Consider the following 24,609-nt stretch of genomic DNA (forward strand, 5'->3'; position numbering starts at 1 on the left):
GCACTGGCGGGCGGATTCTTAACCACTGCGCCACCAGGGAAGTCCCCTAGCACTCCTAAAATATGAAGACTCAATAATTTTGTGACAAGGTCAAGTCTCATTTCATGGGGCTCCACTTTCCACCGTGACATTTCCTAATTTTCTGCAGGACAGCTTCCTACTTTTCTGAGTTCTTTGGAGCATTTACTGTAGCTCAGCCTTCACACTAGGCACGAAATATTTACCTCGTACTACCCTTTGCTCTAACACTCAGCAGCTAGCGGGACCTCTCATAGTCCTGCCAACTCTTCTACAATCTCGCCTCTAATCCCTTCCTTTCCCTCCCCCACCCCAGGGGGTGGGTGGAGGACTCACCGAGCCACTGAGGCCATTTTGGGCGGCTGTCCTCTTCACCTCTGGCTTGGAAGCAATGATGAGGTAGGTTTCGATGCCCTTCTCATCCAGGTAATCACAGCGGCTGCCCCCGTCGCCTGGCTCCACGTCGAACTCACCTTTCAGGCAGTCCATGGTGCTCTGGGAGATGTGCACGCGCCTGCGTTCCGGCGAGAGGGGCCCTGAGCACAGGCCCTGAGGCAGCCCCCGCCCCACCCCCGGGGACAGAGGCAGAGACATGATGGGCAAGTCCTGGCACTAAGTGGCGGTGTAGGCAGCCCGGCACCTCCCCTTCTCTGAGCCTCAATCCATGAGACAGTTTGTCCTCACAGGCTGCTGAGGGTATCAAATGAGATAAGGAATTGAAGTCTGCTCTGAACACTAAGGTCAGAAGGCCTGGTTGTCATCCACCTGGTGTGATTCTCCGCTGCAACACCTGCTGTCAGGGGGTAATAACCCATTTCTGGGGAGTCACCACTAGGGAGAGAACTGCCACTGCCTCCAAGGGAAGCCCCCTGACCCAGGCGGGGAAGGTTTCACCGCATCCTTGGTCCACCCTGAGGGTGGAGCTTGCCCCACCTGGCTGGCCGAGTCTGTAGAGAACTCAGGAAAGACATGCAGGTGCCTTAGAGCCTGTTGGGAGACTCTCACTGCTAACACTGCCCTTCGGGGTGACCTGCGCACTGAAGGAGCTCCAGCCCTGACCTCAGAGCCCCGAGGCCCCGCAGTGGGTAAAGGGGGCAGGAGGACAGACTCCTGCAGAGCCCCAGGCAGGAAAGGCCCAGGAGGCAGGCCCTGGAAGAAGAACACTGCTCCTGGGTGGGAAGGGCTGCTTCTTCGAGGCCCCTTGTCCCTCGTTTGGGCCACAGCCCTGAGGGATGGATGGGCCGGTCCCCTCCCCTGGCCCCAGGAAGGAACGCGTGCTCACCCGGGGATGCCGCCGGCCTCCATCTTGTTGGCCACGGTGACATCGGTGGACCACACGTCATACTGCCAGCGCTTCTGGCCCAGGACACCCCCCAGCACGGTGCCCGTGTGCACCCCGACTCGCATGTCCACCCCAGTCTTCGTCTTCTCCCGTACATACCTGCCAGGTACACACAGAAAGGAGGAGGGGTCAGGCCTGCCCACAGCCAGGTGGTCAGCCCCCTCCCCAGCCCCCCAGCGGGAGGAATTCTGCACAGCCTCCCTCCCCTCCAGGCTGCAGGGCCTACAGAATGCCCCCATTGCTTTCTGCCCACATCTGAGTCACCCACAGCTGGGGCTACAGCAGGCAGTGGCCAAGGCGAGATTCAGCAACCAGAGGCCAGTGTGATTCTGGGTGGGGATGGAGGCGCAGGAAACAGCAGAGACCCTCTGCCCCTGAGGGACCTCCAACTGTTCTCTTCCAACCATCCGTTTACTCATTTGTGCAGCTGACCTTCACTGAGCGCCTACTATGTGCCAGGCCCTGCACTACGTGCTGTGTGTGCAGAGGGGAAGAGCTCCTTGCTTGAGATCTCCAGGAAGAGACAAACACGAATTTCAGCACTTTGCCCAACAATGATGGGAGTAGAGGTAAGAGTCTCTAAATCCTGAACTATGGCCCCTGGGGAAAGGCAGCATTTGCTTCTTTCCAGCCAATCCTAGAGGGGGCTTTAACCTGGAAGACAGTAAAAATGCAAAACCACCCCCTTGGAGATGGTGGCGAAGCACACGCCCAATTCCTGGACTCAGCAAGGGGCTTGGGGCAGCTGGTACCACCCAGGGCCCACCAGAGGCCTTGAGTCGATGGCAGGGAGCACCTCCCCGCCCCCCCCCCCCAGGGATCTCCAAGCCCACAGGCGCAGTGACAGCAGTGGGGAAGAGCCGGGGAGGCAGAGTTCACCACCCTAGAGGCTCACAGTGGTGCAGGCAGGAGCCTTGGCCGGAGCTCAGAAGCCAGGGTTCCAGTCCCATCTCTGTTGCCCAAACATCTCGTGACCTCAGCAGTCCCTTCACTGCTGTACTCGGGCTTCCTGATCCAGGAGATGGGCATGGAGATCTCTGAACCTATCTGTCCTGGGGGGTCATGATGAGAAAACACGGAGAGAAGAGATGGGGTGGGGGGGACACTTGGGAGGAAAAGAAAGCAAATGGAAAGTGGCAGAATTTCATGATGACTGCACCTTCCAGCAGAAAAAACTAGTGTGGACTAAAGCTAGAAAAGCATCCCTTGGAGGCTACAGTTTCCCTCAGCTGTGAGGAAGGTAAGCCTAGCCCGACTTCCCAGAGCCTGGGACTGACCATGCCGCACCCACCTTATCCCCTGACGAGCCCGGCTCGGGGGCCTCGGGATGCACAGGGCCCACCAAGACAGAGCAGCGCGGAAGGCGTGCTGGTGCCAGAGCCGGGAGCCACGCTCCCCCCACTTACGAGATGGCCTCCACCATGGCGAGCCCCATGAGGATGGAGCAGACGGCGTGGTCCTCCCGGTAGTCAGGCAGCCCACAGATGCAGTAGTAACAGTCGCCCAGAATCTTAATCCGCAGCTGGTGGTATTTCTGAAAGGGCACGTCCTGAGTCCCTCCTCGGCAAGGAGGGGAGAGGGGCAAAGAAAGCAGAGGACGGATGGGTGGGTGGAAGTCCTGGGAGCCGGAGGAGGAGGGGCAGGGCCAGGTCATGAGGATGGCGCCCCCCACCCCTCCCCGGAAAGCTGGGCAAGGGTCAGGGTACTTACGGCCGCCAGCTTGTCGAAGCGGGCAAAGAGCTCGTTGAGGAGCTTCACGAGCTCTTGGGCGCTGCAGGCTGAAGACAGCTGGGTGAAGCCCACGATGTCGGCAAAGAGAATGCTGCGGAGGGGGAGGCAGGCCCCGGTGGTGAGGACCCGGACGGCACGCCGGGCTCCTCGCTGCCCACCGCCAGCTCCCGCCCCAGCCCTCAGGCGGCCAGGTCCCTGCTCGAGCCCCGAAGCGGTGAGACCCTGGCACGTCCAGGGCACACTCAGGGCTCCGGCGTTTAGCTTATCTCGCGGGTGGCATCTGTACAATGACAGGCCTGGACCACGGGACCCATCTCGGCCCCAACATCTGGCAGCAAGGCAGCCCCCGCGGGGGCTGAGGCTCACACTGTGGGGTGGCCGTGTTTCCGGTGCCCAGGAAGACTCTCGAACCCCGCAGTGCTCAGCCGACCCCCCCAAAGCCTCCGTCCTGCGCTCGGAGCCCAGGCCTGCAGCCGGCGCACCTAACGTTCTCGTGGCGGTACATGTACATGGTGTTGAACTGCTGCTGGTCCTTCTGGCTCTCGTCCTTCTTCATGTCCTTCAGCATCTCATCTGCCACGTGCTTGGGCAGGATGGAAAGCATAAGGTTCTCCTGTGGGGGAGGAGAGAGTGAGTGGGGAGGGCAGGGGCAGGCGCGGACACTCTGGGAAGAAACGCCCTTATCCTGGTGACAGGTGTCAGCCAGGAGCCAGGTGACCCTCCGCAGAGACCGTGCAGTGCACGCCCCTCACTGCGAAGCAGCCGGAGGCCCAGGACCGGCCGCTTCCTGCCCTGAGCAGGCTCAGCATCGCGACCTGAGCACCTTCAGAGCACGGACAGAGCTCAGAAACCCGTGAAGAACCCCAGGCTTGGCTCTGTGCCTCCAAGGCATCCCCAGTACCACAGGAAGGGTGACAGCGCCTACGTGTGCCCTTGAGGGCAGGGCTTCTGTGTGACCCACCCCCACCTTGCACAGGGCTATCACTCAAGAATCCGGATTCAATGTGACGTGCCAGGTACCACCGCTAGGTGCCAGGCTACAAAGACGAGTGAGTCCCTCCCTCCGAGGGCTGCGGGTCTCGTGGGGGAGACGCTAACACACCCATCACAGGGCGGTGAGATCCGCGCTAGGATGAGCGACAGAGGGCAGAGCACTGAGAAAGAAGGAAGGAAGGATGTGGGGGGCCATCAAGGAGGCCTGCCTAGGAGCGAGGCTTGAGGACTGAGAACACCCTGTCAGAGCAGCCGCGGGGCCAGCAGGTGTGGGCGGAGGCGGAAACAGCACGTGGCGCGGCCGGAGAGCGCGGCTGGGTCAGGGCCAGCAGGCCGCCACCTGGGGCCTCACCCGGCTGCTGCCCGGTTCACAAATCAAGTCGTGCCGGCCCCCAGCCCCGCTCGCCCATTTACACATTGTCTGCGGCCGTCCTCTCGGCGGAACAGCAGAGTTGGGTGGTTGTGACAGAGACCGTATGGCCCACAAAGCCGAAAAAACGTACTACCTGGCCCTATTCAGAAAGCGCCTGCCGACCCCTGGCTCAGACGCCGAAGGGCCTCTCGAGCCGGGCCGGGCATCGGAAGTCCTTCCCGAGGGCTGGGGAAGCGACGGGCCCAGGCAGAGGGCGTGGGGCAGAGACGGAAGCAGGGAGGCCAGTTAGGAGCCCCCGCCGTTCTCCAGGCAGAGCCGGGCCCGAATGAGGGCGGCCGGCTGGGCAGGACGGGCGGCCTAAGACCCCGGGCCGGCAGGATCCGCGACTTGGTGCCGCCTGCACCTGGGGTGATGGGCCACGGCCTGGGCGTCCGGGCGGGAGGTGCCAGTCTCTGAAATACGGGCGAAAGGAGGAGGGAGAGGTGGGGAGGTAAGATGGGAGTCTGGTCTAGGAGGTGCCTTGGAGGCTCCCCGTGCAGGGACGCCCTGCAGGCAGATGCTCAGTGACTAGCAGGCTGAGCCTGCAGCTCAGAAGCCGCGGGTTAGACCGAGCGCAGGAACAGGAGAGAGGAGACACGTGGCAGCGGGGGTGCTGGAGGCTGGGTCAGAGGAGGGGGAAACGCAGGCAGCGGCAACTGGTCGGGAAGGAACCGCCCCGTGCCCCCGGGAGGGGAGGGAGGTGACGGTGGTGCCCGCTGGAGGACGGTGGGAGAGGCTGGAGGGAGAACCTCAGGTGCAGGTCTGCAGGATGGAAACGGTAAGGGAGCAAGAGAACTGCACTAATGGCGAGGAGGCGACTAAACTGAGGCCCGCGGGATGAGGCAGCGGGAAGTTGAGGTCAGCCTGGGAGAAGTGTGGGTGCAGAAGGAGGCAGAGAGGGCTGGGGGAACAAGAGACGTGGCTGGAGGGCGCAGCCTTTGACCCCGGGGTGGAGCAGTTCCGGGGGACCAGGCCAGTGCTGCAGGGTCAGCCGCTGAAAGGGGAGGAGGGGACGGGCGGGGCGCGCGGATCCGGGAGTGCTGTGTGCAGTTACCTGGGGCCAGGAGCTACCTGGGGCAGGAGGGGTGGCCAGAAAACCAAGACCCGTGTCCTCAGCACCTGGGGTCTGACCAGGGGTCAGGGGCCACAGTGAAACTCCGGCTGCAGGTCCCAGGCCTCGGCAGCGATGCCAGCCCCGCGGTACAGGAGAGGGGACACGCCTCCGCCACGGGCCTGGACGGGGGGGGCGGGCCCTGCCCGCTCCTGCTCTGTGCCGTGTTCAGTGGGCCCTGAGGCCAGAAAACCCCGCTCTACCTGCCTTTCAGACGCACCTGCTCTGGGGTAGGAGCCTGAGGTGTAGAGGTCGACTCCTCTCCTCCGGTGGGCGCAGCCAAGAGGCCCCCAAGAGTCTGGTGTCGTACCTGGGCCTCTGTCCCCACTGAGCCAGAGGGCTGGGGCCTCAGCTCCCCTGGAGAAGACGGCTCAGCTGTAGGGGCGGCCCCTCCCTCTCCTCCCAGGAAGGCCTGCAGGCCAGGAGCCCCCCACCTGCTCGCCATCACACAGGGAGGTAGGTCCCTGTGCCTTATCTCTGTTCTCACAGGGAGAATCAATCCTCCTTCTTGCGGTGAATACCACCGTAACAAGGTGAGCCCGCTCTGCTCAGCATGCCTGGCACTGGCTCTAGCCTGAAGCACGGACAGTGGTTATTCCTATTACCCTCCCATTTCCACAGCAATGTCTCTTCCACTGTTAAGAACCTCGCGAATGGCACCATTACAGCTCAGGAATGAGAAGCCAAGATAACCCCAGTGCACCCTGCCTGGCTCCACCTGAGCCCAGGAAGCAGCACCCGAGCCTCCCGGGGCCCAGCAGCCCAAGCAGAGCAGGTGGCAAAGCTGCTGCCATGGCAAAGCTCTCAGCTTGGGAAGAAGATGAGCCTGCAGGAGGATTTTCAAGAAAAGCCAGAGACACGAGGCCCTGCCTGCTCTCGAGGGTGGCCTGTGGAGAGAGCTGCTGGGGTCCTGAGTGGGAGAAGGAGTCGGGGCTGGGGGGCAGCAGTGAGGGCTGGGGCAGGAATCCCAGGGGTCCCAGCCCACCCCACGTGTGGCCCTGCCCGTGCCAGGCTGGCAGGGACAGGGTCCGACCGCCTGGCTCAGACCCGAGCCCTGCCACTCGCTGTGCGATGCCAAGCCACCAGTAAACTTCCCCGTGCCCTGGTGTCCTCGCCCGTAAAACAGGAGGGCTGAGCGACTCGTTGCCATAAAGCACTTAAAACGGTGTCTGCACATGGCAAGTGCTCCATATACTTTAGCTGTTCTTGTGTCACTTGGTGTGAAGTGTCACTGAGGCACTGAGACAGAAGGTGTCTCAGAAAGACAAGGTCTAAACTTCCCCTGGGGCTTCCAAGCTGGCCACAGATTTATCAATGAAGAGCTCCAGCGGGATGTCAGGGTCAGCAGGAAACCTTTTGGTCCCTCGGCCAGGCCCTGTGAGCTCTGTCTGGTCCAGGCAGGATGATAAGGGGACACCAAGAAGGATCCTGTCTTCCACGCGCATCTCAGCCTTTCTCCCCTCAACGTGCATGCGGGATACAGGCCAACGCAGGAAAGAGGCAGACATGTGAGGGGCGTGGGCAGGGCCTGCCAGGCTGGGAAGAGCAGAGGGGGACCACGGGACACCGAGGATCAGGAAGGTCACAGCGTGGTGCGGCCTGCCTCAGCAGCCACCCCCGACACAGGCAGGCCTTTCCCACGCCCCCCTCAGGCTCTCCCACAGAACTCTGTCCTCCCAGAAAAGCCACTCTGGGCTCCCTGGGAACCTTGGGGACATCAGAATGCAATCCAACCCTGTGAAGTGCCCGTGGCCCAATTTCCCTGGAAACAAGCCAGGCCTCCCCGGAGGCGACACGCACTGCCCTATCCTAGCACGACCTGGGCTCCAGTACTGTCAACCAGGGCAGGATAAAGGCAGCAGCGGAAGCACAAAGGAGGGCAGCCCTGACGCCCAAAACCCAGGTGCCTTGGAGGTCCACAGAGCGAGGAGGCTGTGAGCTTATCTCTGGGGGGTGCCACGTGGGGAATTTTCACTTTTTGCATCACATGATTCTGTAACTTTCTGCAAGAGAAGAGATGAGTTCTGGGACTTCCCTGGTGGTCCAGTGGTTAAGACTCTGCACTCCCAATGCAGGGGGCCCGAGTGATCCCTGGTCAGGGAACTAGAACCCGCATGCATGCCACAACTAAGGAGCCCGGGTGCCGCAACTAAGGAGCTGGCGAGCTGCAACTAAAAAGCCTGCGTGCCGCAACTAAGACCTGGCGCAGCCAAATAAATAAATAAATGCTTTTTTTAAAAAAAGAGAATAGACGAGTTCTGAAAGCAGATAACCCTTAAATGTCAAATTTTCAAATATCAAGAAAGCAGCTGTGGTTGTAAATGAAGGCTACCAATTGACCCGTGTGGTGTACGGCAACCCTATGGTCAACCTCAAAAGGTTAGCAGGCAGAGTCCACCTTAAGTCACTCTGATAAGACGAGTCTTAAATAAGAAGTAGGCGTACACAGAAAAAAGAACAAACAATTTGTCAGATGAGAAAAAATGCAACAGGCAGCTGCCACGGGACTGGACAGGAAAGAACATTCTAGTAGGTGGAGGGCAGGGGCAAGAAAGTGGCCGAGTGGGCAGAGAAGGAGGGGCCGGGCCCACGTCGCAACCCCAGGACTTCTGTGACAGCCAGGCTCTGCTCCCCTCCCCCTGCCACCCTCCACGTCTGAACTTCACACCCGTGGATGGCTCCCCACCCGCGTGCTTCTCCGCGGCACCGAGGCCTCCTCCCTGTGACACCCACCTGCCTTCCTGGCCCCAGCTCCCCCCTGATCTCCTCGGTGGCCCCTCCTGGGTAGACAAGCTGGACGATTTGCTTTTCTCTGCTCTGGCGTCACTCTCTCTGGAACGCCCCCTCCTCACCCACCTGCCACCTCTCCAGAGCCCCCGGGCCCCTGCCCAAGTGTGCTCATCCCCTTCCTTACCTACACCCACTTTATACCAGTGTCTCTACTGATGCTGACCTTGCTTGCCCTTACATTTCAGAGATTCTAAACCCATTCCTGGATCCTGGCCTCTTTTAAGAGTGTATGATGCTAATGATGGATCTTCTAGAAAAATCCTCACACACACATAGAGGATCCTTGACATCCATTCTCAGCATCCAGGCTGAAGACCCCAACACCTCCCTCATCCGTGTCCTTGGAGAAGGAAGGAGGCTGGGATCCAAGTGCACTTGCCTGGTGGGTCCCACAGAGGGCACAGGGGTGGACAGGACAGGAGCCACCCAGGGTGTCCTCGGGGCCCAGAGCTGGGGGATGTGTCTTGGTCTCCCCAGCAGAGAGGCAGAGCCTGCTCTCCCCAAAATAGCAGTTGCTATATGTTTGGGGAGTCATAAGAATGTTCTAAGCCTCTGACCCATTAATGGTGCTTCTGGGAATTTATCCAACAGAAATAATCCAAAAGAAGTAAGAAGATTTATGTGTAAGAACTTTAATGCCGCATCACTTACACTTGTGGAAAAAAACTATAAGCAGCCCAAATGCCCAGAAAATGGCTAATTAGATTGTGACACATCCTCTGGATGGAAGATTATGCAACCTTAAAAATGATATTGGTGAAAACTGTTACAAGAAAATGATGAGAGAGAAAAGCAAGACGTGAAATTGTGTTCTGTGAAGGTGACGCGGGATGCACATGCATCGAAATAATGGCAGAAGGATATATACAAGAGAGAAAAGGGTAACAGTGTGAGAGATGGAATTAAGAGAAAACTTTACATGTTTTTCAAAATTGCTGTATGGTTGTTATACTGCTGCTGCTTCTTTTTTAAAGTATGTTTTAAACTGGAAATAAACACAAAACTTCCTGTTGCCTCCAGCTGTGACCCTGACCCCAGCTTGTCTGTAACTACCAGTTTTCTTAGAAATGGACCGTCCCTGCAAGGCCACTGAGCTGCCTCCAGACTCCCACATCTGCTTGGTTATAACCTGAGAAAGGAGACTGACGGCCAGGTGCGAAGCAAGCAGGAGACCACGGCCCCCCAGTGAAACGGGAAGGAGGCAGTGGCCCTCTCTTAGGGAGCCGTGCGACAGAACCGGCGCCCTGGGCTGGCTTCTTTCTGCAGTTCTTAGAAGCACAGCAAGTCGCCAGGCAAATGGACACTAACGACCAGTATCAAGATCGTCCCTCTTCTTCCCTAAAACTTTCTCACCTACCCAATATTTTCACAAACACGTCATATTGCCTCCATCTTGCAGGTGCCCAAATCGAGGCGTGGAGGGGTTAGGTGGATTGTCCCGGTTCCTCAGCCGTAGTGGCAGACCCGGAACGTGGACCCAGGGCTCCCTGACCGATGGAACTGGTGGCTTTTACTCCACCAAAAGACGTACTTTTCACACTCTAACTCTCTCACCTGCACCGGACGTTGTTCTGCTATGAATGTGAAGAAAAATAAGTGCCCAAATCTTATCTAGTAAGGACCTGACAACACGGCTGCCCTGGGGATGAGCTCACCAGAACATTCTGTGGGCCCCGGTCCCTGTGCTGTTGTGTGGGAGGGTGGGTCCTCTGTGGGTGCCTCAGCATTCTGGCCCAGGCTCACCAGACCACATCGGGGCACCAGGGAGAGCGGGCCGGGCCAGGGCAGCTGCTAGGACTCTTCCTGACGGTCAGCAGAGAAGGAGGGGGAGGGTACTGCTGGGGCAGAAGCAGGGGAGGCCTGGGCTCAGTGCTGGGCAGGCCAGGAGACTGCCCTGAGCCCCACCCCCCACCCTTTCCCCACGGGCCGAGGGGAGGAGAAAGGGGCTGATGCTGAGAGCTCTGCCTCAGTGACTGACAGTGGGCTCTGGATGTGACCAACGGTGAGGGCCCTGAGATGCTGGGTCACCCCAAAGCTGCAAGAGAAGCCAACTGCGGCACCTCCAGAGGGGCTCACCTAGACGGGGGTGCCACCAGGTCTCCCCTATGGTCCAGTGAGCTGCCACTGGACTGACCGCAAAGGGCCCAGAGGTGCGTGGTTCCTGTGCGAAGCCTGGCATCACTTGACGCTGCTACTGGAGGAGCAGAAACTTCTGACGAGTCCCTGGACGTCTAGGCGCTGGGAGGTCCCCTGGTACAGCTGAGCCCATCCCACGGGACCAAGGCCTCATGACCCCAAGTCTGGCCTGCAGAGGGGAAGCCTCAGCATCACCTGGGGCTCACCCAGCAAGGCCCAAGGATCCTCAGGTCACTGGGGACCACACTGAAGTTTGGAAGCACCACTTTATGAACATTTGAGAAGGATTTGAAGGAAAGGAAACCAAGGGGAAAGGCACAGTCATGGTCCTGAAGTGGAGAGGAGCTGATCGGTACACCCAGAGAAAGATCCTGCTGCCAAGGTCACTGCTGGAGACCCCCGCCTCCAAGGCCATGTCCGAGCAGCAGGCAAAAACTTCAACCAGGACTTGTGGATTAGAAAGAAGCAGGACGGGGACTTCCCTGGTGGTCCAGTGGTAAAGAATCCTCCTTCCAATGCAGGGGATGCGGGTTCGATCCCTGGTCAGGGAACTAAGATCCCCCATGCTGCTGCGGGGGAACTAAACCCGCGTGCCACAACTACTGAGCTCACGCACCTCAATGAGAGAGCCTGCATGCCGCAAACTACAGAGCCCATGCGCTCTGGACCCCATGCACCACAACTAGAGAGAGAAAACCCACATGCCACAACTACAGAGAAACCCGTGCACCACAAAAGATCCCACATGCCTCACTGTAGACCCGACACAGCCAAAAAAAAAAAGAAAAAGAAAATAAATAAAATATAAAATAAATATTAAAAAGAAGGAAGATACTAAAAAAAAAAAAAAAGGAAAGAAAGAAGCAGAACACTTGAAACCCAGAGGATAGGACAGCAGTGTGATTCATGTCAAGGTGGAAATGGCAACACACCTCCAGAAACTTGGACTCATACGGTCAAAGATGCAGAGTTCCAACACTCACCCAGGCTCCCCCAGGAAAGCCAAAAACCACTGATGACCACAGTCCCAAAGAACTGGGAGTAAAGAGGAAGATGTGATCAAAGTTTATCAGGAACTAATAGAGTGGGCAGGGGGAGGATGTTCAATAATTTGGATAATCTTTTCATTTAGTTTTTCTTCTCCCTTAACCCTTTATTTTTTAAATTAGTTGTTTTGTAATATTTTCAAAACTGAATTGAAACTGTCACCCCCCCACCTCTTTAAAACTCCTGGTATTTTGAATTCTAACGCTCAGCATTCATTATCATGTGAATTCTTGTGATCAACTCCAGGCCCCTTCCTATCATCTCTCCTTTATAAAAATGACATGAGCACAGAGGCCACTGTTTTCAGGACTGTGCCTTTTCAGGCTTGTGGTGCCCTGAAGTTCTGGTATGTGCTTGCTTCACTCTTGGACCATGACTTTAAGTGACACAGTGGAAGTTTGCCAGAAAACTGGACTGTGGGAAAATGACATTTCCTTACCTTGAAGCTACTTTTAAAATCTGATGGTCTGGACCAAAAGAAGGAAAGGAAGTTGGAGGCTGAAGAGACAGATGTGAAGATAATAATGACTAACTCCAAAGCAGACTTTGCTGAAGAGACAAAGCATTTTAAAGATTTAAAAATCTTGTCAGAAGGAAGAGGAGTAGCTTTGGGGGGTAGAGCAAAAAATCACTGAGCTGGGGTCAGGCCGCTAAGGCCCCTGTGACCTGGGGCATACACTTTGCCCCTTCGGCCTTGGTTGCTCATGTGTAAAATGGGTTCTCTCTTAAGTATCTCTTTCTTTGTTCAAAGTGGAAATTTTTTCAGAAGGAACACTTGAGAAGATACAGACCATGTATCTATAAAATGTGTGGATAGCCTGTCACTAGGACAACTGGTTACTATGGACTTTACTCCAGAGCAATCTGGTAAAATGTAGACGATCAACTTCAGAAGGGGTAAATGTAATAACCTCTACCTGAGTCCCCAAAACCAACTGCAAGAGAATAGAATGGGGGCGGGACACAGTGTATCAACCCTGGGGGAAAAGTCTGGCCATTTGAGATGTTATTAGATTTTAAATGAATTCACAGCATAAAATGATGCCTACACAAGCCCCTTGGCCCTTAACAGAAGTTAAGGTCCAGAAAGAGGAGGTGGTGGTGCTTCTGGGTCCTCCCCCCAACAAAGAAACAGATCTCCTGGGCCTTGGTCAGCGAGTGACCCTGAGGTGAGGGAGCCGGAGTCCGGTCACCTGAGGGTGGGTGGGAATCAGCCCAGAGAAGAGGGGGATCTGCGGCCTCACGGAGAATTCAAGTCTGAGGAACGCTGTTGTGCGGAAAAGGAATGAGCTTGCTCTGAAGGCCCCACGAGGGAAGACTGCGGGGAACAGATTGCTGCTTCCCATGGAGGGAGAATTCTCTAAAAGTCAAAACAGTGCAAACAAAGAATGTGCTGCCCCAGAGGTGGCGACCTCCCATCCCCAGATACCGCGTGAGAAGGCGGCAGGAGGGGGCAGCCGCGGATGGAACCACCGGCAGAGGACAGGGACTCAGGGGCTCGGGGGCTGAGACCCGGCTCCACACGGAGAAAGAAGGAGGGTGAGGGGCCTCACGCAGCCTCTCCCCAGCCCTCAAGGCTCATCCTAAAAACACACGGCAATGGAAGGCAAGGCCCTGGCCCTCTAGGAAAAGAATCAGATGCGGTCCAGAAAGAGACAGGAAGTTTCTAGTAGGCTTCATGGGTAGAGCAGAAAACTGCCCAGATCCTGGGGAGAAGGACCCAGGCCCGCCCCAGGCAGGTAAGCAGACCGGGTGGGGCAGGGGGTCCTGGTCCCTGGGAGAAGAGACCACAGGGGCCCGGGGCAGGACGCTCGGCCTCCTGGGCTGGGGTCTCCTCATCTGTAAACGGTTACGTGCCGAGCTGCTCAGGTGAGCCGTGAGCCCGGCCAGGGCTCTGTCAGCATGGTCTCGGCCAGGCTCCGGGCAGGGACGGATCAAACACGCCAGGCCTCGCCTTCCTGCTACCCCAGGACTGAGACAGAGGAGGAGGCCAGCACCACTCCCAGGGGCCCCGAGTTGTTACGGCTGATACTCTGATGAGGCATATTCAGGAGTTAATTACAGCAGGGTGGCCGCCAGGGATTTGGATAAACGAGCTTGGCTGATGAGAAGCTAAGTTTCTACAACATCCTTGTGAAAGGGGCAGAGGGAGGAAGACAGATTTAAGTGGAGAGACCTACAGTGCCCAGGTGGCCGGTACGTGTGCATGTACGTCTGTGTGTGTGTACAGTGTCTGTACAAAGTAAGCCTGTTAAGTCTGCCTGTCTACTTAAAGAATGTGTGTGTCCTACTGGGTACACATACACACACACACACAAATACATGTCACTACAACAGGCTGTGAGCAGACCCACAGCTGTCTGCAAACCTGTCTGTTCTGGTCCTGATCTGTCCACATTCTTGGAGTTTCCAGGCCACTTAGAAGCCAAAAGGTCACTGGACCCCCCCCAGGTGCCCATCCTGGCCTGAGCACCTGTGCAGAGGAGGCAGCAGGAGGAAGGAAATGCAGGATAGGACCTGGCCTTTAGCCCAGGGAGGTCAGGGCCCAAACAACTCCTCTCTCCCTGATGAGAGGACACCGCATCATGTGAAATCTGGTCGCCCCAGTGCTGCCGCTTCTATGTGAGCAGACAGCCGCCCTGTAGACTAGGGGCCCACACGTGCTGCCCCATCTAAAAGACATGGTCATGACCTCGGTCACTTAAAGTCATCAAAGAACAATCACGGGTCATCTAGGCAAGTCCCCTAGCTACATGCTGTGAAGCTCAAAGGTAAACAGTACTCCCAAGAGCTTGGATGAGCAGGGCAGTCAAGTCACTTGCCGACTGGCTGGTCTCACAGGACAGGAGTGCTTTGCTGTCTTCAGCCAAAGGCCATGAGAGTTCAGAGGAGGGAGAGGCTGTGTAACTCAAAGACCAGCATATCTTTCAACAAGACTTTCCACTGCAAAACAGGCTCCAAGCCAGCAGCCCAGAGTCTCCCAGGTAGACGGGCTCCAAGACGGAAGCAGGACCACATTCAATCTCAGTGTTGGGAGAACAGCCCAGAAACCACACAGACCCAGGGTCAGCCCAGAACCCTTACCCTGCTAGAGTGGGAGAGGGGAGGCTGAGCAAGTGCAGCTGCTGGTCATCTGCCTGGCTCCTGCGCAGTCCCCAGAGATGGGCCACTGTGGGCCCACGTGACCACCATCTCAGGAGGCTGCCCTTTGGGCCCAAAGATAGCCCACACGTGTGGCATCTGGCGCCCTCACCAAGAGAGCCTGGCACAAAGAGGGTGCTCCTTAGAGGTCTGACGAGTTAATGAGCTGTCAACTAGGAGGCGTGGCCCAAGAGGCGAGCCATCACCCTCTAGAACAGCACTTTCTACAGTCATGGAAACGCTCTGTAATTTGTGCTCTCCAATACGGTAGCCACGAACCAGCCACACGGAGCTACTGAGCACATGAAATGTGGCCAGTGCAACGGAGGAACTGACTCTTTTTGGTTTTTGTTTTTTAGTATTTATTTACTTAGCTGCACCAGGTCTTTGTTTCAGCACGTAGGATCTTCAGTTGCGGCGTGCAGGATCTTTAGTTGTGGCATGCAGGATCTAGTTCCCTGTCCAGGGATCAAACCTGGGACCCCTACATTGGGAGCGTAGAGTCTTAACCACTGGACCACCAGGGAAGTCCTGAGGAACTGACTTTTAATTTTAAAATTTTAACTAATTTTAATTTAAATAGCCACAAATGGCTACGCAGCTCTAGAACACTACCGCAGCAATTAAGTCCAACTCGGAGGGACAGAGAGCAGCTGCCTGGAGCGCTGTGTTGAGAAGGAGGCCGAGGTCACGTCTGTGATCGGTGGAAAAGATTGCTACAATGTCTGCCATGGAAGCACACACCACCTGCTTCTGTCCTGGACCCAAAGCAGCAGCTCACCTGCAGGCTAAAACCCGTAGAGCCATCATTGACTTCCCACTCTCTCATCTCCCGTTCTACCAAGCAGTAAGTCCCGATGGCTCTGCCTTCAAAACATACCCAGAATCCTCTGTCCTCCTCATCATCTCCATCCTGGTCTGGGCCATTATCCTCTCTCACCAAAATTACTGCAATGCTTCTAACTGGTCTCCCTGTTTCCACCGCTATCTCTTCTCCACCATAAGCCAGACTGATCCATTTAAAACCTACAACCCTCCAATGTCTCCCATTTCCCTCAAGGGAAAAACCAAGGTCCTAACGAGGCCCTGTAGAATCTGGCCCCCATCATCTCTCTGCCTCACCTCCCACCTCTCATCCCCTCACTTCTGCTCCATCTGCACTGACCACCTTGACATCCTATGAACATACCACAGGGCCTTTGCACTTGCTGCTCATTTCTCTGATCACTGCATGGCTCACACCCTCACTGCCTTCAGGTCTCTGCTCCAATCTCATCTTATCGGAAAGCCTCCTCTGGCCACACGATATTAAACAGCAACCTCCCTTCAATTCTGGCAGGCTCTATGCTCCTTCCCCTGCTTTGTTTTTCTCCACTGCCTGTCCTACTTCCTAACACAGCATTTGTTTAATGACCGTCTCCCCCCACTAGAATCTGTTCTGTTCACAACTGTACCTCCAGTGTCTAGAAGCGTGCCTCAAATATTTGTGGGATGAATCCTCTCTTTTAGACAGTCTGACAATCCTATTCTGTTCCCATTTCACAGACAAAGAAATGGGGGCTCAAAGGACATAAGTAACTGGCTCAAGGTCATGGGGCAAGTAAGCGGCCTGGCTCGGATGTGAATGCAAGCTTCACTCTGCACCCTGTGTTGTCAGACATTTCCATTTCTCAAGGCAGTCAGAAATACAAGTTTTTATATAGAATGTCTAAATTTTTAAGTATTGGAAATTTTTGAAGCTCTGGGCAGGTCAAACAAAACAGAAACTGATAGCCCAGATGTAGTCTGGGGACTACTCACCTAATTCTCCTCATCAGTAGATCTCCCAAATAGAGGCCCTCACCGGGAGGGAGGGCCAACTCCCCTTCTGGGTTTTGTCGTGATGATTAAATGAGATAATTCAGTAAAAACTCAGCTCAAGACTGGGCAGAAGTAATTGTTAAAAAAAAACAAAACAAAAACTACTCTGATTACTAAACAAAACTTCATCTTTACAGCCAGATAAAGGTGGGGACGCACCACAACCCGGACCAGACTGGACCCCGACCGTAGACTCTACGACTGTGTGGAGAGAAGAACCCTGCTGGTGGACGTCTCTGGGCCCAGGACCCTCCAGAGCCCGGCAGGGCCCCAGCACGGAGGCCACAGCCCAGACACGGGGCCATGCGCTAGCAGCACCACCAGCGCCCAGGCCCCCCGACCCAGCAAATGTCCCCCCACCGGCAGCGGCCCTCCACAGCCTTCGAACAGCCTGTCCTCTGTGGACTCATCATGTGTATCACCTAACATGGCCTTGTTCTGCTAAATCCTGGAATGTCAGAATGAAGAACATTCTGTGAAATCCAAGAGGTGAGAGCTGGAACCAACAGAAGCACTAATGCCTACTTCATACCATGGGAAATTCACCTTCTGGCTTTTCTCAAACCAAGAGGCCTTCAAGGCTAAACTAAAAACTAAAAAATACTCATGAGTGGTTCTGTGAAGCAGTTAAGACAGCAAGTATCTTTGGAGGCTGCTGTCAGGGGGTTTCCTCCATGGTTCCTGTCAAGTAAACGATGGGTTTGCCCCGCCTCCATCAGCTGCGTCCTAGTGCAGTGACACAGGAGGCAGGTCCCCAGCCCCAACCCCACTGTTGCCAGGACAACAGCAGTGCTTTGAGGGCTGACACTAGAAACCCACCCCCAGGCTAGGCGGCAGTGGCTCCTCCTCACCTCTCTGTCTCTCTCTGTCACTCTAACTCCCCTCTCCCCACCAACTGAGGCTGAGGTCACTCTACACCTTATCCTCACAGCTAAAGGTCTTAAAGGGAACAGTGAGGCAGGCTTGGCCAGAGGTCAGAGACCTTCAGAAAGACCAGAAACTGAGCTTTTGAAATGGCAGCAGTCCCAGTCCCAAGCTTCTCTTACCAGAGAAGTCTGAGTCTCGCGATAAAGGGGTGACCTGCTCAAGGGCAGAAGGTCACCCACCCAGGGAAACACTCCTGCACAAAGAAGAAACACCACCCCTAGTCAAAGGTGCTCTGGGCTTTGGGTTGGAGTAGCAGGGGAGGCAGAAGCGACTGCTCTGTCTGCATCCCCCCAGAGGTGAGGGCCCCCAGCGCTCACCCACACCGAGTTCCCCAGGGCACCACGGAAGAAGGTGATCTGACCCCTGGCCCTAGGTGGGTACGGGTGGCAGTGGATGGTTTTCTGGCCTAGAACCCCGCACAGGCAGCCTTGGGCTCTCCCCTAGACGCCCGGCCGCAGCTTCCTCCCCCAGGCGGGTGGGGACCAAGGGCAGCTCTCCTCCCCAGGTGAGGACCAGGTTGGTTTCCTAACTGAACATGATCCGAAGGAAGTGCAAGCCTGCGGTGTCCCCATCATCCCTCCATCCTCCCCCACATCCTCCTCCACCCACCTCCCACTCTCTGGGAAGTAATTCCGAGTATGTGCTTCAGAAAGGCTCAGAAGTCTAGAGTTTGTACCTGGCGACGGGTGTGTACTGGGTGGATTTCCTGGGTGCCTGCAGTTGTCAGGTGGCAGTCGGGGCGCTTAGCAACCCTCAAGGTCCCCAACTAAACCCTCGAGTTATGGTCACATGGGAATAAAGAAAAACAACTCCAGCGCCTTCCTCTGGGCCTCCTGCTCGACCCTAACAGGCCCGTGGATCTGAGGAGAAGCTGGAGACAGGCCTGAAGTCCACCCAGAGCACCCTGTGGTTAATGCCACTGGACGACCTAAAGCTCCAGATACGCGCTCGGCAATGCAACGAGAGCCCTCGCTTGCCAGGGCCACACTCACGGAGCCTCAACTCCACGAGGTCCCACCCCTCCCGGCAGGGGAGACAAGCTGAGCACCTGCCAGGGACAAGGCCGGCGGCCCACCCACCAGGCGTCACCCGCCGTCAGCAGGAGGCTGGTCATCTTAGCAAAGGAGAGCCCAACCTCCCAGGTGACAGCAGCAAAGAGGACAGAACTAGAGGATCCGGGGTGGGCTCCTAATGCCAGAGAGGAGAGTGATGGCTGGAGGCCACACACGGTGCCTCCTCCCAAAGCAGTTTAGAAGACAAGATAAACACTCGCCGATAAAAGAAAAAGTGAGACACAGACCCTGAGAACTAAATTCTGAAAGGAGGTCTCCCCTGCAAATTGGGAACTTTTAAAAAAGGCATTTAAACAAATGTGAGTACATAGGTGGCCAAACCAACTTCTGTTTCCTCTCCCACTAGGACTTTCTGCAGCCCTTTCCAAAGCGTTTTCACATCTATTATCTCATTTTTATTCTCACGAGGGGCTTTCACAGGAGGAAAGTGAAATGGGAGTGTGCAACCTCTCCAGTGGCCTGCACTCAGCTCCAAAGACACATCAGCTGACATTCCTGGGATGTAAAATCAGCCCAGAGCCCACACCACTCGCCACATCAGCCCCGACGCCTGGGGAGGGAGCAAGCTCTGTCCCGAGTGGAGCCATGGACGAGGGTGCACCAGCCCCAGGCGGCTCCCATCCTGCCTCTTGGCTCCTCCTTAGCCAGCGTCCCCTGGGCTGGGGTCATTGTCATGTACTAAATTGTACAATATGGTTAATTTTATGTTAGATGTTGTTCACCTCAACAAAAAGGAAAAAAAAAAATCCAGCAAACCTGAAAGCCTTTTCTAGCCGAGAACCCAATTTAACACACTATTTTTTAAAAATTATTTTTAAATGTAACCCCTGGACTATGGGAGGTTTTATTCTACTTCTCTGTATCTTCAAAATGTATCCAACAACAATAATATGATGGTAGACAGTTCACTGCCTACTCTTCAGCACTGTGCTAAAAAACCCTTTACATTGAGCTTCCATAATAACCATATGAGACGGGCGTAAGACTTGAATATCTGGTTCTGAACTGCTACATCTGAGAATAAGATGTTACTTTTATAATCAGGGTTAACACTCTTTCAAACATAGAAGAAGGAAAAGCGACTTGAAGGAATATGCCTCTATCAGTATTTTTTCTTTATACTTGTCTATTTTGATCAAATATCATACAACGTACACTGAAAAAGAAAAGAAACTCTTCCAAACCTGTGTTTACCTCGCTGTGACTTGAGCCAAATAAGGAAACAGCAGGCAACAGCTCACAGGATGTTACCACTGCCTTGGGGCCTGTTCCCTGCAGCTGGGGTTTTCAAATAGGCATCCCTGGGGGGAGCTGCAGGGTTCCAAAAGCAAAGAAGTCTTTTCTAGATAAACAAGGAAAACTTAAGTGCCTAAGTCCACTCTCATTCATTCCTGGGAAGAGTGTAAATTGTTTGAACCTCTATGAGACAATTTGGTAATATTTATCAACATTAAAAATGCACATGCCTGGTTCCTCAAGAAGTTAAATACAGAACCGCCGTATGACCCAGCAATTCCACTTGGGTTTATACCCCAAAAACTTGGAAAGCTGGGACTCAAACAGATACTTGTACACCAACAGTGCATGGCAGCGTCATTCACAAGAGCTAAAAGGTGGAGCCCATCAACAAATGAATGGATAAACAAAACATGTTACATACACACAATGGCATATTATTCAACCTTAAAAAGGAATGAAATTCTGATACATACTACAACATGGATGAACCTTGAAGACATTATTCTAAGTGAAATAAACCAGTCACAAAAGGGCAAATATTGTAGGATTCTACTTACATGAGGTACCTAGAACAGTCAAATTCATAAAGACAAAGTAGAATAGTGGTTGTCAGGGGCTGGTGGAGAGGAGGATGAGGAGTTAATATTTAATGGGTATAGAGTTTCTGTTTGGGATGATGAAAAGGCTCTGAAAACCAACAGTGCTGATGGCGGCACAATGTTGTGGATGTACTTAATGTCACTGAACTTATACACTTCAAAATGATTAAAATGGTAAATTTTATCTTCTGTATATTTTACCACAGCAAATATGCATATATATATATATATATACACACACACACACACATATATGTATACACATACACACACATATATACACATATACATATATATGTATACTTTTTAAAATGCACATGCCCTTTGATCCAGCAATTCCACTTCTAGGTTTTGAGTTTTCAGATATATTTGTACACGTATAATATGGTGTCCCTATAAAGATGTCTATTACAGCAATGTTTGCAGTAGCAAAAAATTGGAAATAACCTAAATGTTTACCTACAGGAGCCCTTTTAAATAAATGATGGTACCTCTATACAATGGAATACAGCACCGTCACAAAAAGCATGAGGCAATTGCAATATGGACTTAGAACCTTCTCTAAGGGATTAGGTGAATAGATGGAGTGCAGAAGAGTGAACATACTACCATTTGTGTGTGAAAAGTCTGTACAGGCACACCTCAGAGATACTGCGGTTTCAGTTCCTGAATACTGCAATAAACCGAACATCGAAATAAAGCGAATACTGCAATAAAGCGAATATGTGAATTTTTTTGGTTTCCCAGTGCATATAAATGTTCGCACTATACTGTAGTCTATTAAGTGTGCAATAGCATATCAAAGAAAAAAGTACGTATCTTAATTTTAAAAAATACTTCATTGCTAAAAATCGTTAACAAACACCTAATCCTTCAGCGAGCCGTGATCTTTTTGCTGGTGGAGGGTCTTGCCTTGATGTTGATGCTGCTGACTGATCAGTGGTAGCTGCTGAAGGTGGCGGGAGCTGTGGCGATGTCTTAGAATTAGACGGCAATGAAGTCTGCAGCGTCAACGGACGCTTCCTTTCACGAATGGTTTCTCTGTAGCATGTAATGCTGTTTGATGGCATTTTACCAACAGTAAAACTTCTTTCAGAACTGGAGTCAATCCTCTCAAACCCTGCCGCTGTTTTATCACTAAATTTAGGTAATATTCTAAATTCTTTGATGTCATTTCAACAATCTTCACAGCATCTTTATCAGGAGTAGAATCTACCTCAAGAAACCATCTTCTTTGCTCATTCGTAAGAAGCAACACTTCATCCATTAGTTTCATCAGCAATTCAGTCACATCTTCAGCCTCCACTTCTTTTTTTTTTAAATAAATTGATTTATTTTATTTATTTATTGTTTGGCTGCGTTGGGTCTTTGTTGCTGCGCGCAGGCTTTCTCTAGTTGTGGCGAGCGGGGGCTGCTCTTTGTTGTGGTGCGCGGTCTTCTCATTGCGGTGGCTTCTCTTGTTGCGGAGCACGGGCTCTAGGTGCGTGGGCTTCAGTAGTTGTGGCACACGGGCTCAGTAGTGTAGTTGTGGCTCATGGGCTCTAGAACACAGGCTCAGTAGTTGTGGCGCAGAGGCTTAGTTGCTCCGCGGCATGTGGGATCTTCCCAGACCAGGGCTCTAAACTGTGTCCCCTGCATTGGCAGGTGGATTCTTAACCACTGCGCCACCAGGGAAGTCCCAGCCTCCACTTCTAATTCTAGTTCTCTTGCTATTTCCACCACGTCTGCAGTTACTTCCTCCACTGAAGTCTTGAACCCCTCAGTCATTCACAAAGGTTAAAATCAGCTTCTTCCAATCTCCTGTTAATGTTGATAGTTTGACCTCTTCACATGAATCACGAATGTTCTTAATGGCATCTAGAATAAAGAATCCTTTCCGGAAGGTTCTCTATTTACTTTGCCCAGATCTATCAGAGGAATCACTCTCTATGGCAGCTATAGCCTTACAAAATGTATTTCTTAAATAATGAAACCTGCAAGTTGAAATTATTCCTTGATCCATGGGCTGCAGAATGGATGTTATGTTGGCAGGCATGAAAACAACAGTAATCTCCTTAACCATCTCCATCAGAGTTCTTGGGTGACCAGGTGCACTGTCATTGAGCAGTGATATTTTGAAAGGAATCTTTTCTTCTGAGCATTAGGTCTCAACAGGTCTTAGCATAATTCTTAAGGGCCCTAGGATTTTCAGAACGGTAAACAAGCATTGGTTTCAATTTCAAGTCACCAGCTGCATTAGCCCCCAGTAAGAAAGTCAGCTCATTCTTTGAAGCTTTGGAGCCAGGCATTGACTTTTCCTCTCTAGCTATGAAAGTCCTAGATGACATCTTCTTCTAATAGAAGGCTGTTGCATCTACATTGAAAAACCACTGTTTAGTGTAGCCACCTTCATTAATGATCTTAGCTAGATCTTCTAGATAACTTGCTATAGCTTCTACATCAGCACTTGCTGCTTCATCTTGCATTTTCATGTTATGGAGATGGCTTCTTCCTTAGAACTCAGACCTCAGGAACCAACCTCTGCTGGCTTCAGTCTTTTCTTCTGCAGCTTCCTCACCTCTCTCAGCCTTCACAGAACCGAAGAGAGTTAGGGCCTTGCTCTGGATTAGGCTTTGGCTTAAGGGAACGTTGTGGCTGGTTTGTTCTTCTATCCAGACCATTAAAACTTTCTCCATATCAGCAATAAGACTCTTTTGCTTTCTCATCATTCTTGTGTTTACTGAAGTAGCACTTTTAATTTCCTTCAAGAACTTTTCCTTTGCGTTTACAACTTGGCTAACTGGTGCAAGAGGCCTAGCTTCTGGCCTATCTTGGCTTTTGACATGCCTTCCTCACTAAAGCTAATCATTTCTAGCTTTTGATTTAAAGTGAGAAATACGTGACTCTTCCTTTCACTTGAACACTTAGAGGTCACTGTAGGGTTATTAATTGGCCTGATTTCAATACTGTTGTATCTCAGAAAATAGGGCGCCCGAGGAGAGGGAGAGAGATGGGGGAAAGGCCGGTCAGCGGAGCAGTCAGAACACACATTTATTGTTTGCCGTATCATATGGGCGCAGTTCGTGGCCCCCCAAAACAATTACAAGAGTAATATCAAAGATCACTGATCACAGATCACCACAACAAATATAATAATAAAGAAAAAGTTTGAAATACTGTGAAAATTACCAAAATGTGACCCAGACACATGAAATGAGCAAATGCTGTTGGAAAAATATGGTGCTGATAGACTTGCTTGATTCAGGGTTGCCACAAACTTTCTTTTCCTTTTCTTTTTTTTTTTGGCCACGCCATGGCTTGTGGGATCTTAGTTCCTGAACCAGCGATTGAACCCGGGACCTCAGCAGTGAAAGCACAGAGTCCTAACCACTGGACTGCCAGGGAATTCCTGCCACAAACTTTCAACTTGTTAAAAAAAAAAAAAAAATTCAGTATCTGCACAGCACAATTAATAAAGTGAAGTGCAATAAAGCAAGGTGTGCCTATATACAAAGATTTGGAAATAGAATACCTCTGAAACACGACAGAGACGACAGTGGTTGTCTGAGGGATGGGGAAGTGGATGATATATAGAGGGAAACTTACTTTCCATGGTACAATTTTTTTCATACCTTTGTAATTTTATAATATGTACACTTTTAGCTACTTTGAAATAAACTTTAAAATATTTTAAATAACGTCCAACTCTTGCTTCTTATAGAGGAGTTTATATCAGACCAACCCTTTAGCCAAGAACAACTATAAAAGCTGGATAAAACACAAAAGAACAGCTATCTGAAGGCAACGGGAAACAACCAAGACAGCTAGGACTTCAGGGCACAAGCTCTCTGAAGGAAGAGAGACACGTTTAAGTGAGCCCAACACACTCTGCCATTTTTTCCCTTGAGACCAGGGTTGAGAATCTGAACAGAGAGCAATGGCTAGAGCTTCCGAGGGGTTGGAGAAACAAGAACTGGTGAACAAGGATTCCAACACAGAGTAGAGGGGTGAGATCCTGGACAGAAGAGAACCATAGAAAAGTAAGCCTGACTTTCTCTACAACTACTCCCCTTGAGGCATTTGCCAATCCCTAAGCTGTATGGGGCAAGAGACCGAAAATCCAAGCAGAAAGTGACAGACAGGAGGCTAAAAATCAAAGGATAGTTTTGGCAGTCTCTTAATGCTGAGGAATTCAGGGTCCCTCAAGAGGA

The 24,609-nt window shown here is 52.8% G+C and overlaps 1 protein-coding gene across 3 annotated transcripts in view; it reads right to left on the reverse strand.

Annotated features, from left to right (window-relative positions):
• The window catches only part of ADCY3 (adenylate cyclase 3), an 89,026-nt gene that overhangs the window by 18,212 nt on the left and 46,205 nt on the right, over nt 1-24,609 (reverse strand). For 2 of the 3 annotated variants that reach the window (XM_068564041.1, XM_068564040.1), the window contains exons 4-8: nt 3,574-3,704; nt 3,071-3,182; nt 2,767-2,909; nt 1,301-1,459; nt 355-532 (exon numbers count right to left, since the gene is read on the reverse strand). In XM_068564041.1, the coding sequence (XP_068420142.1) occupies nt 355-532; nt 1,301-1,459; nt 2,767-2,909; nt 3,071-3,182; nt 3,574-3,704 (723 nt within the window). The remainder of the gene's footprint in view (nt 1-354; nt 533-1,300; nt 1,460-2,766; nt 2,910-3,070; nt 3,183-3,573; nt 3,705-24,609) is intronic. The other variant, XM_068564042.1, reaches the window with a different exon arrangement.

The sequence above is a fragment of the Eschrichtius robustus genome, chromosome 15, assembly GCF_028021215.1.
Source record: "Eschrichtius robustus isolate mEscRob2 chromosome 15, mEscRob2.pri, whole genome shotgun sequence".
NCBI classification, from domain to species: Eukaryota; Metazoa; Chordata; class Mammalia; order Artiodactyla; family Eschrichtiidae; genus Eschrichtius; species Eschrichtius robustus.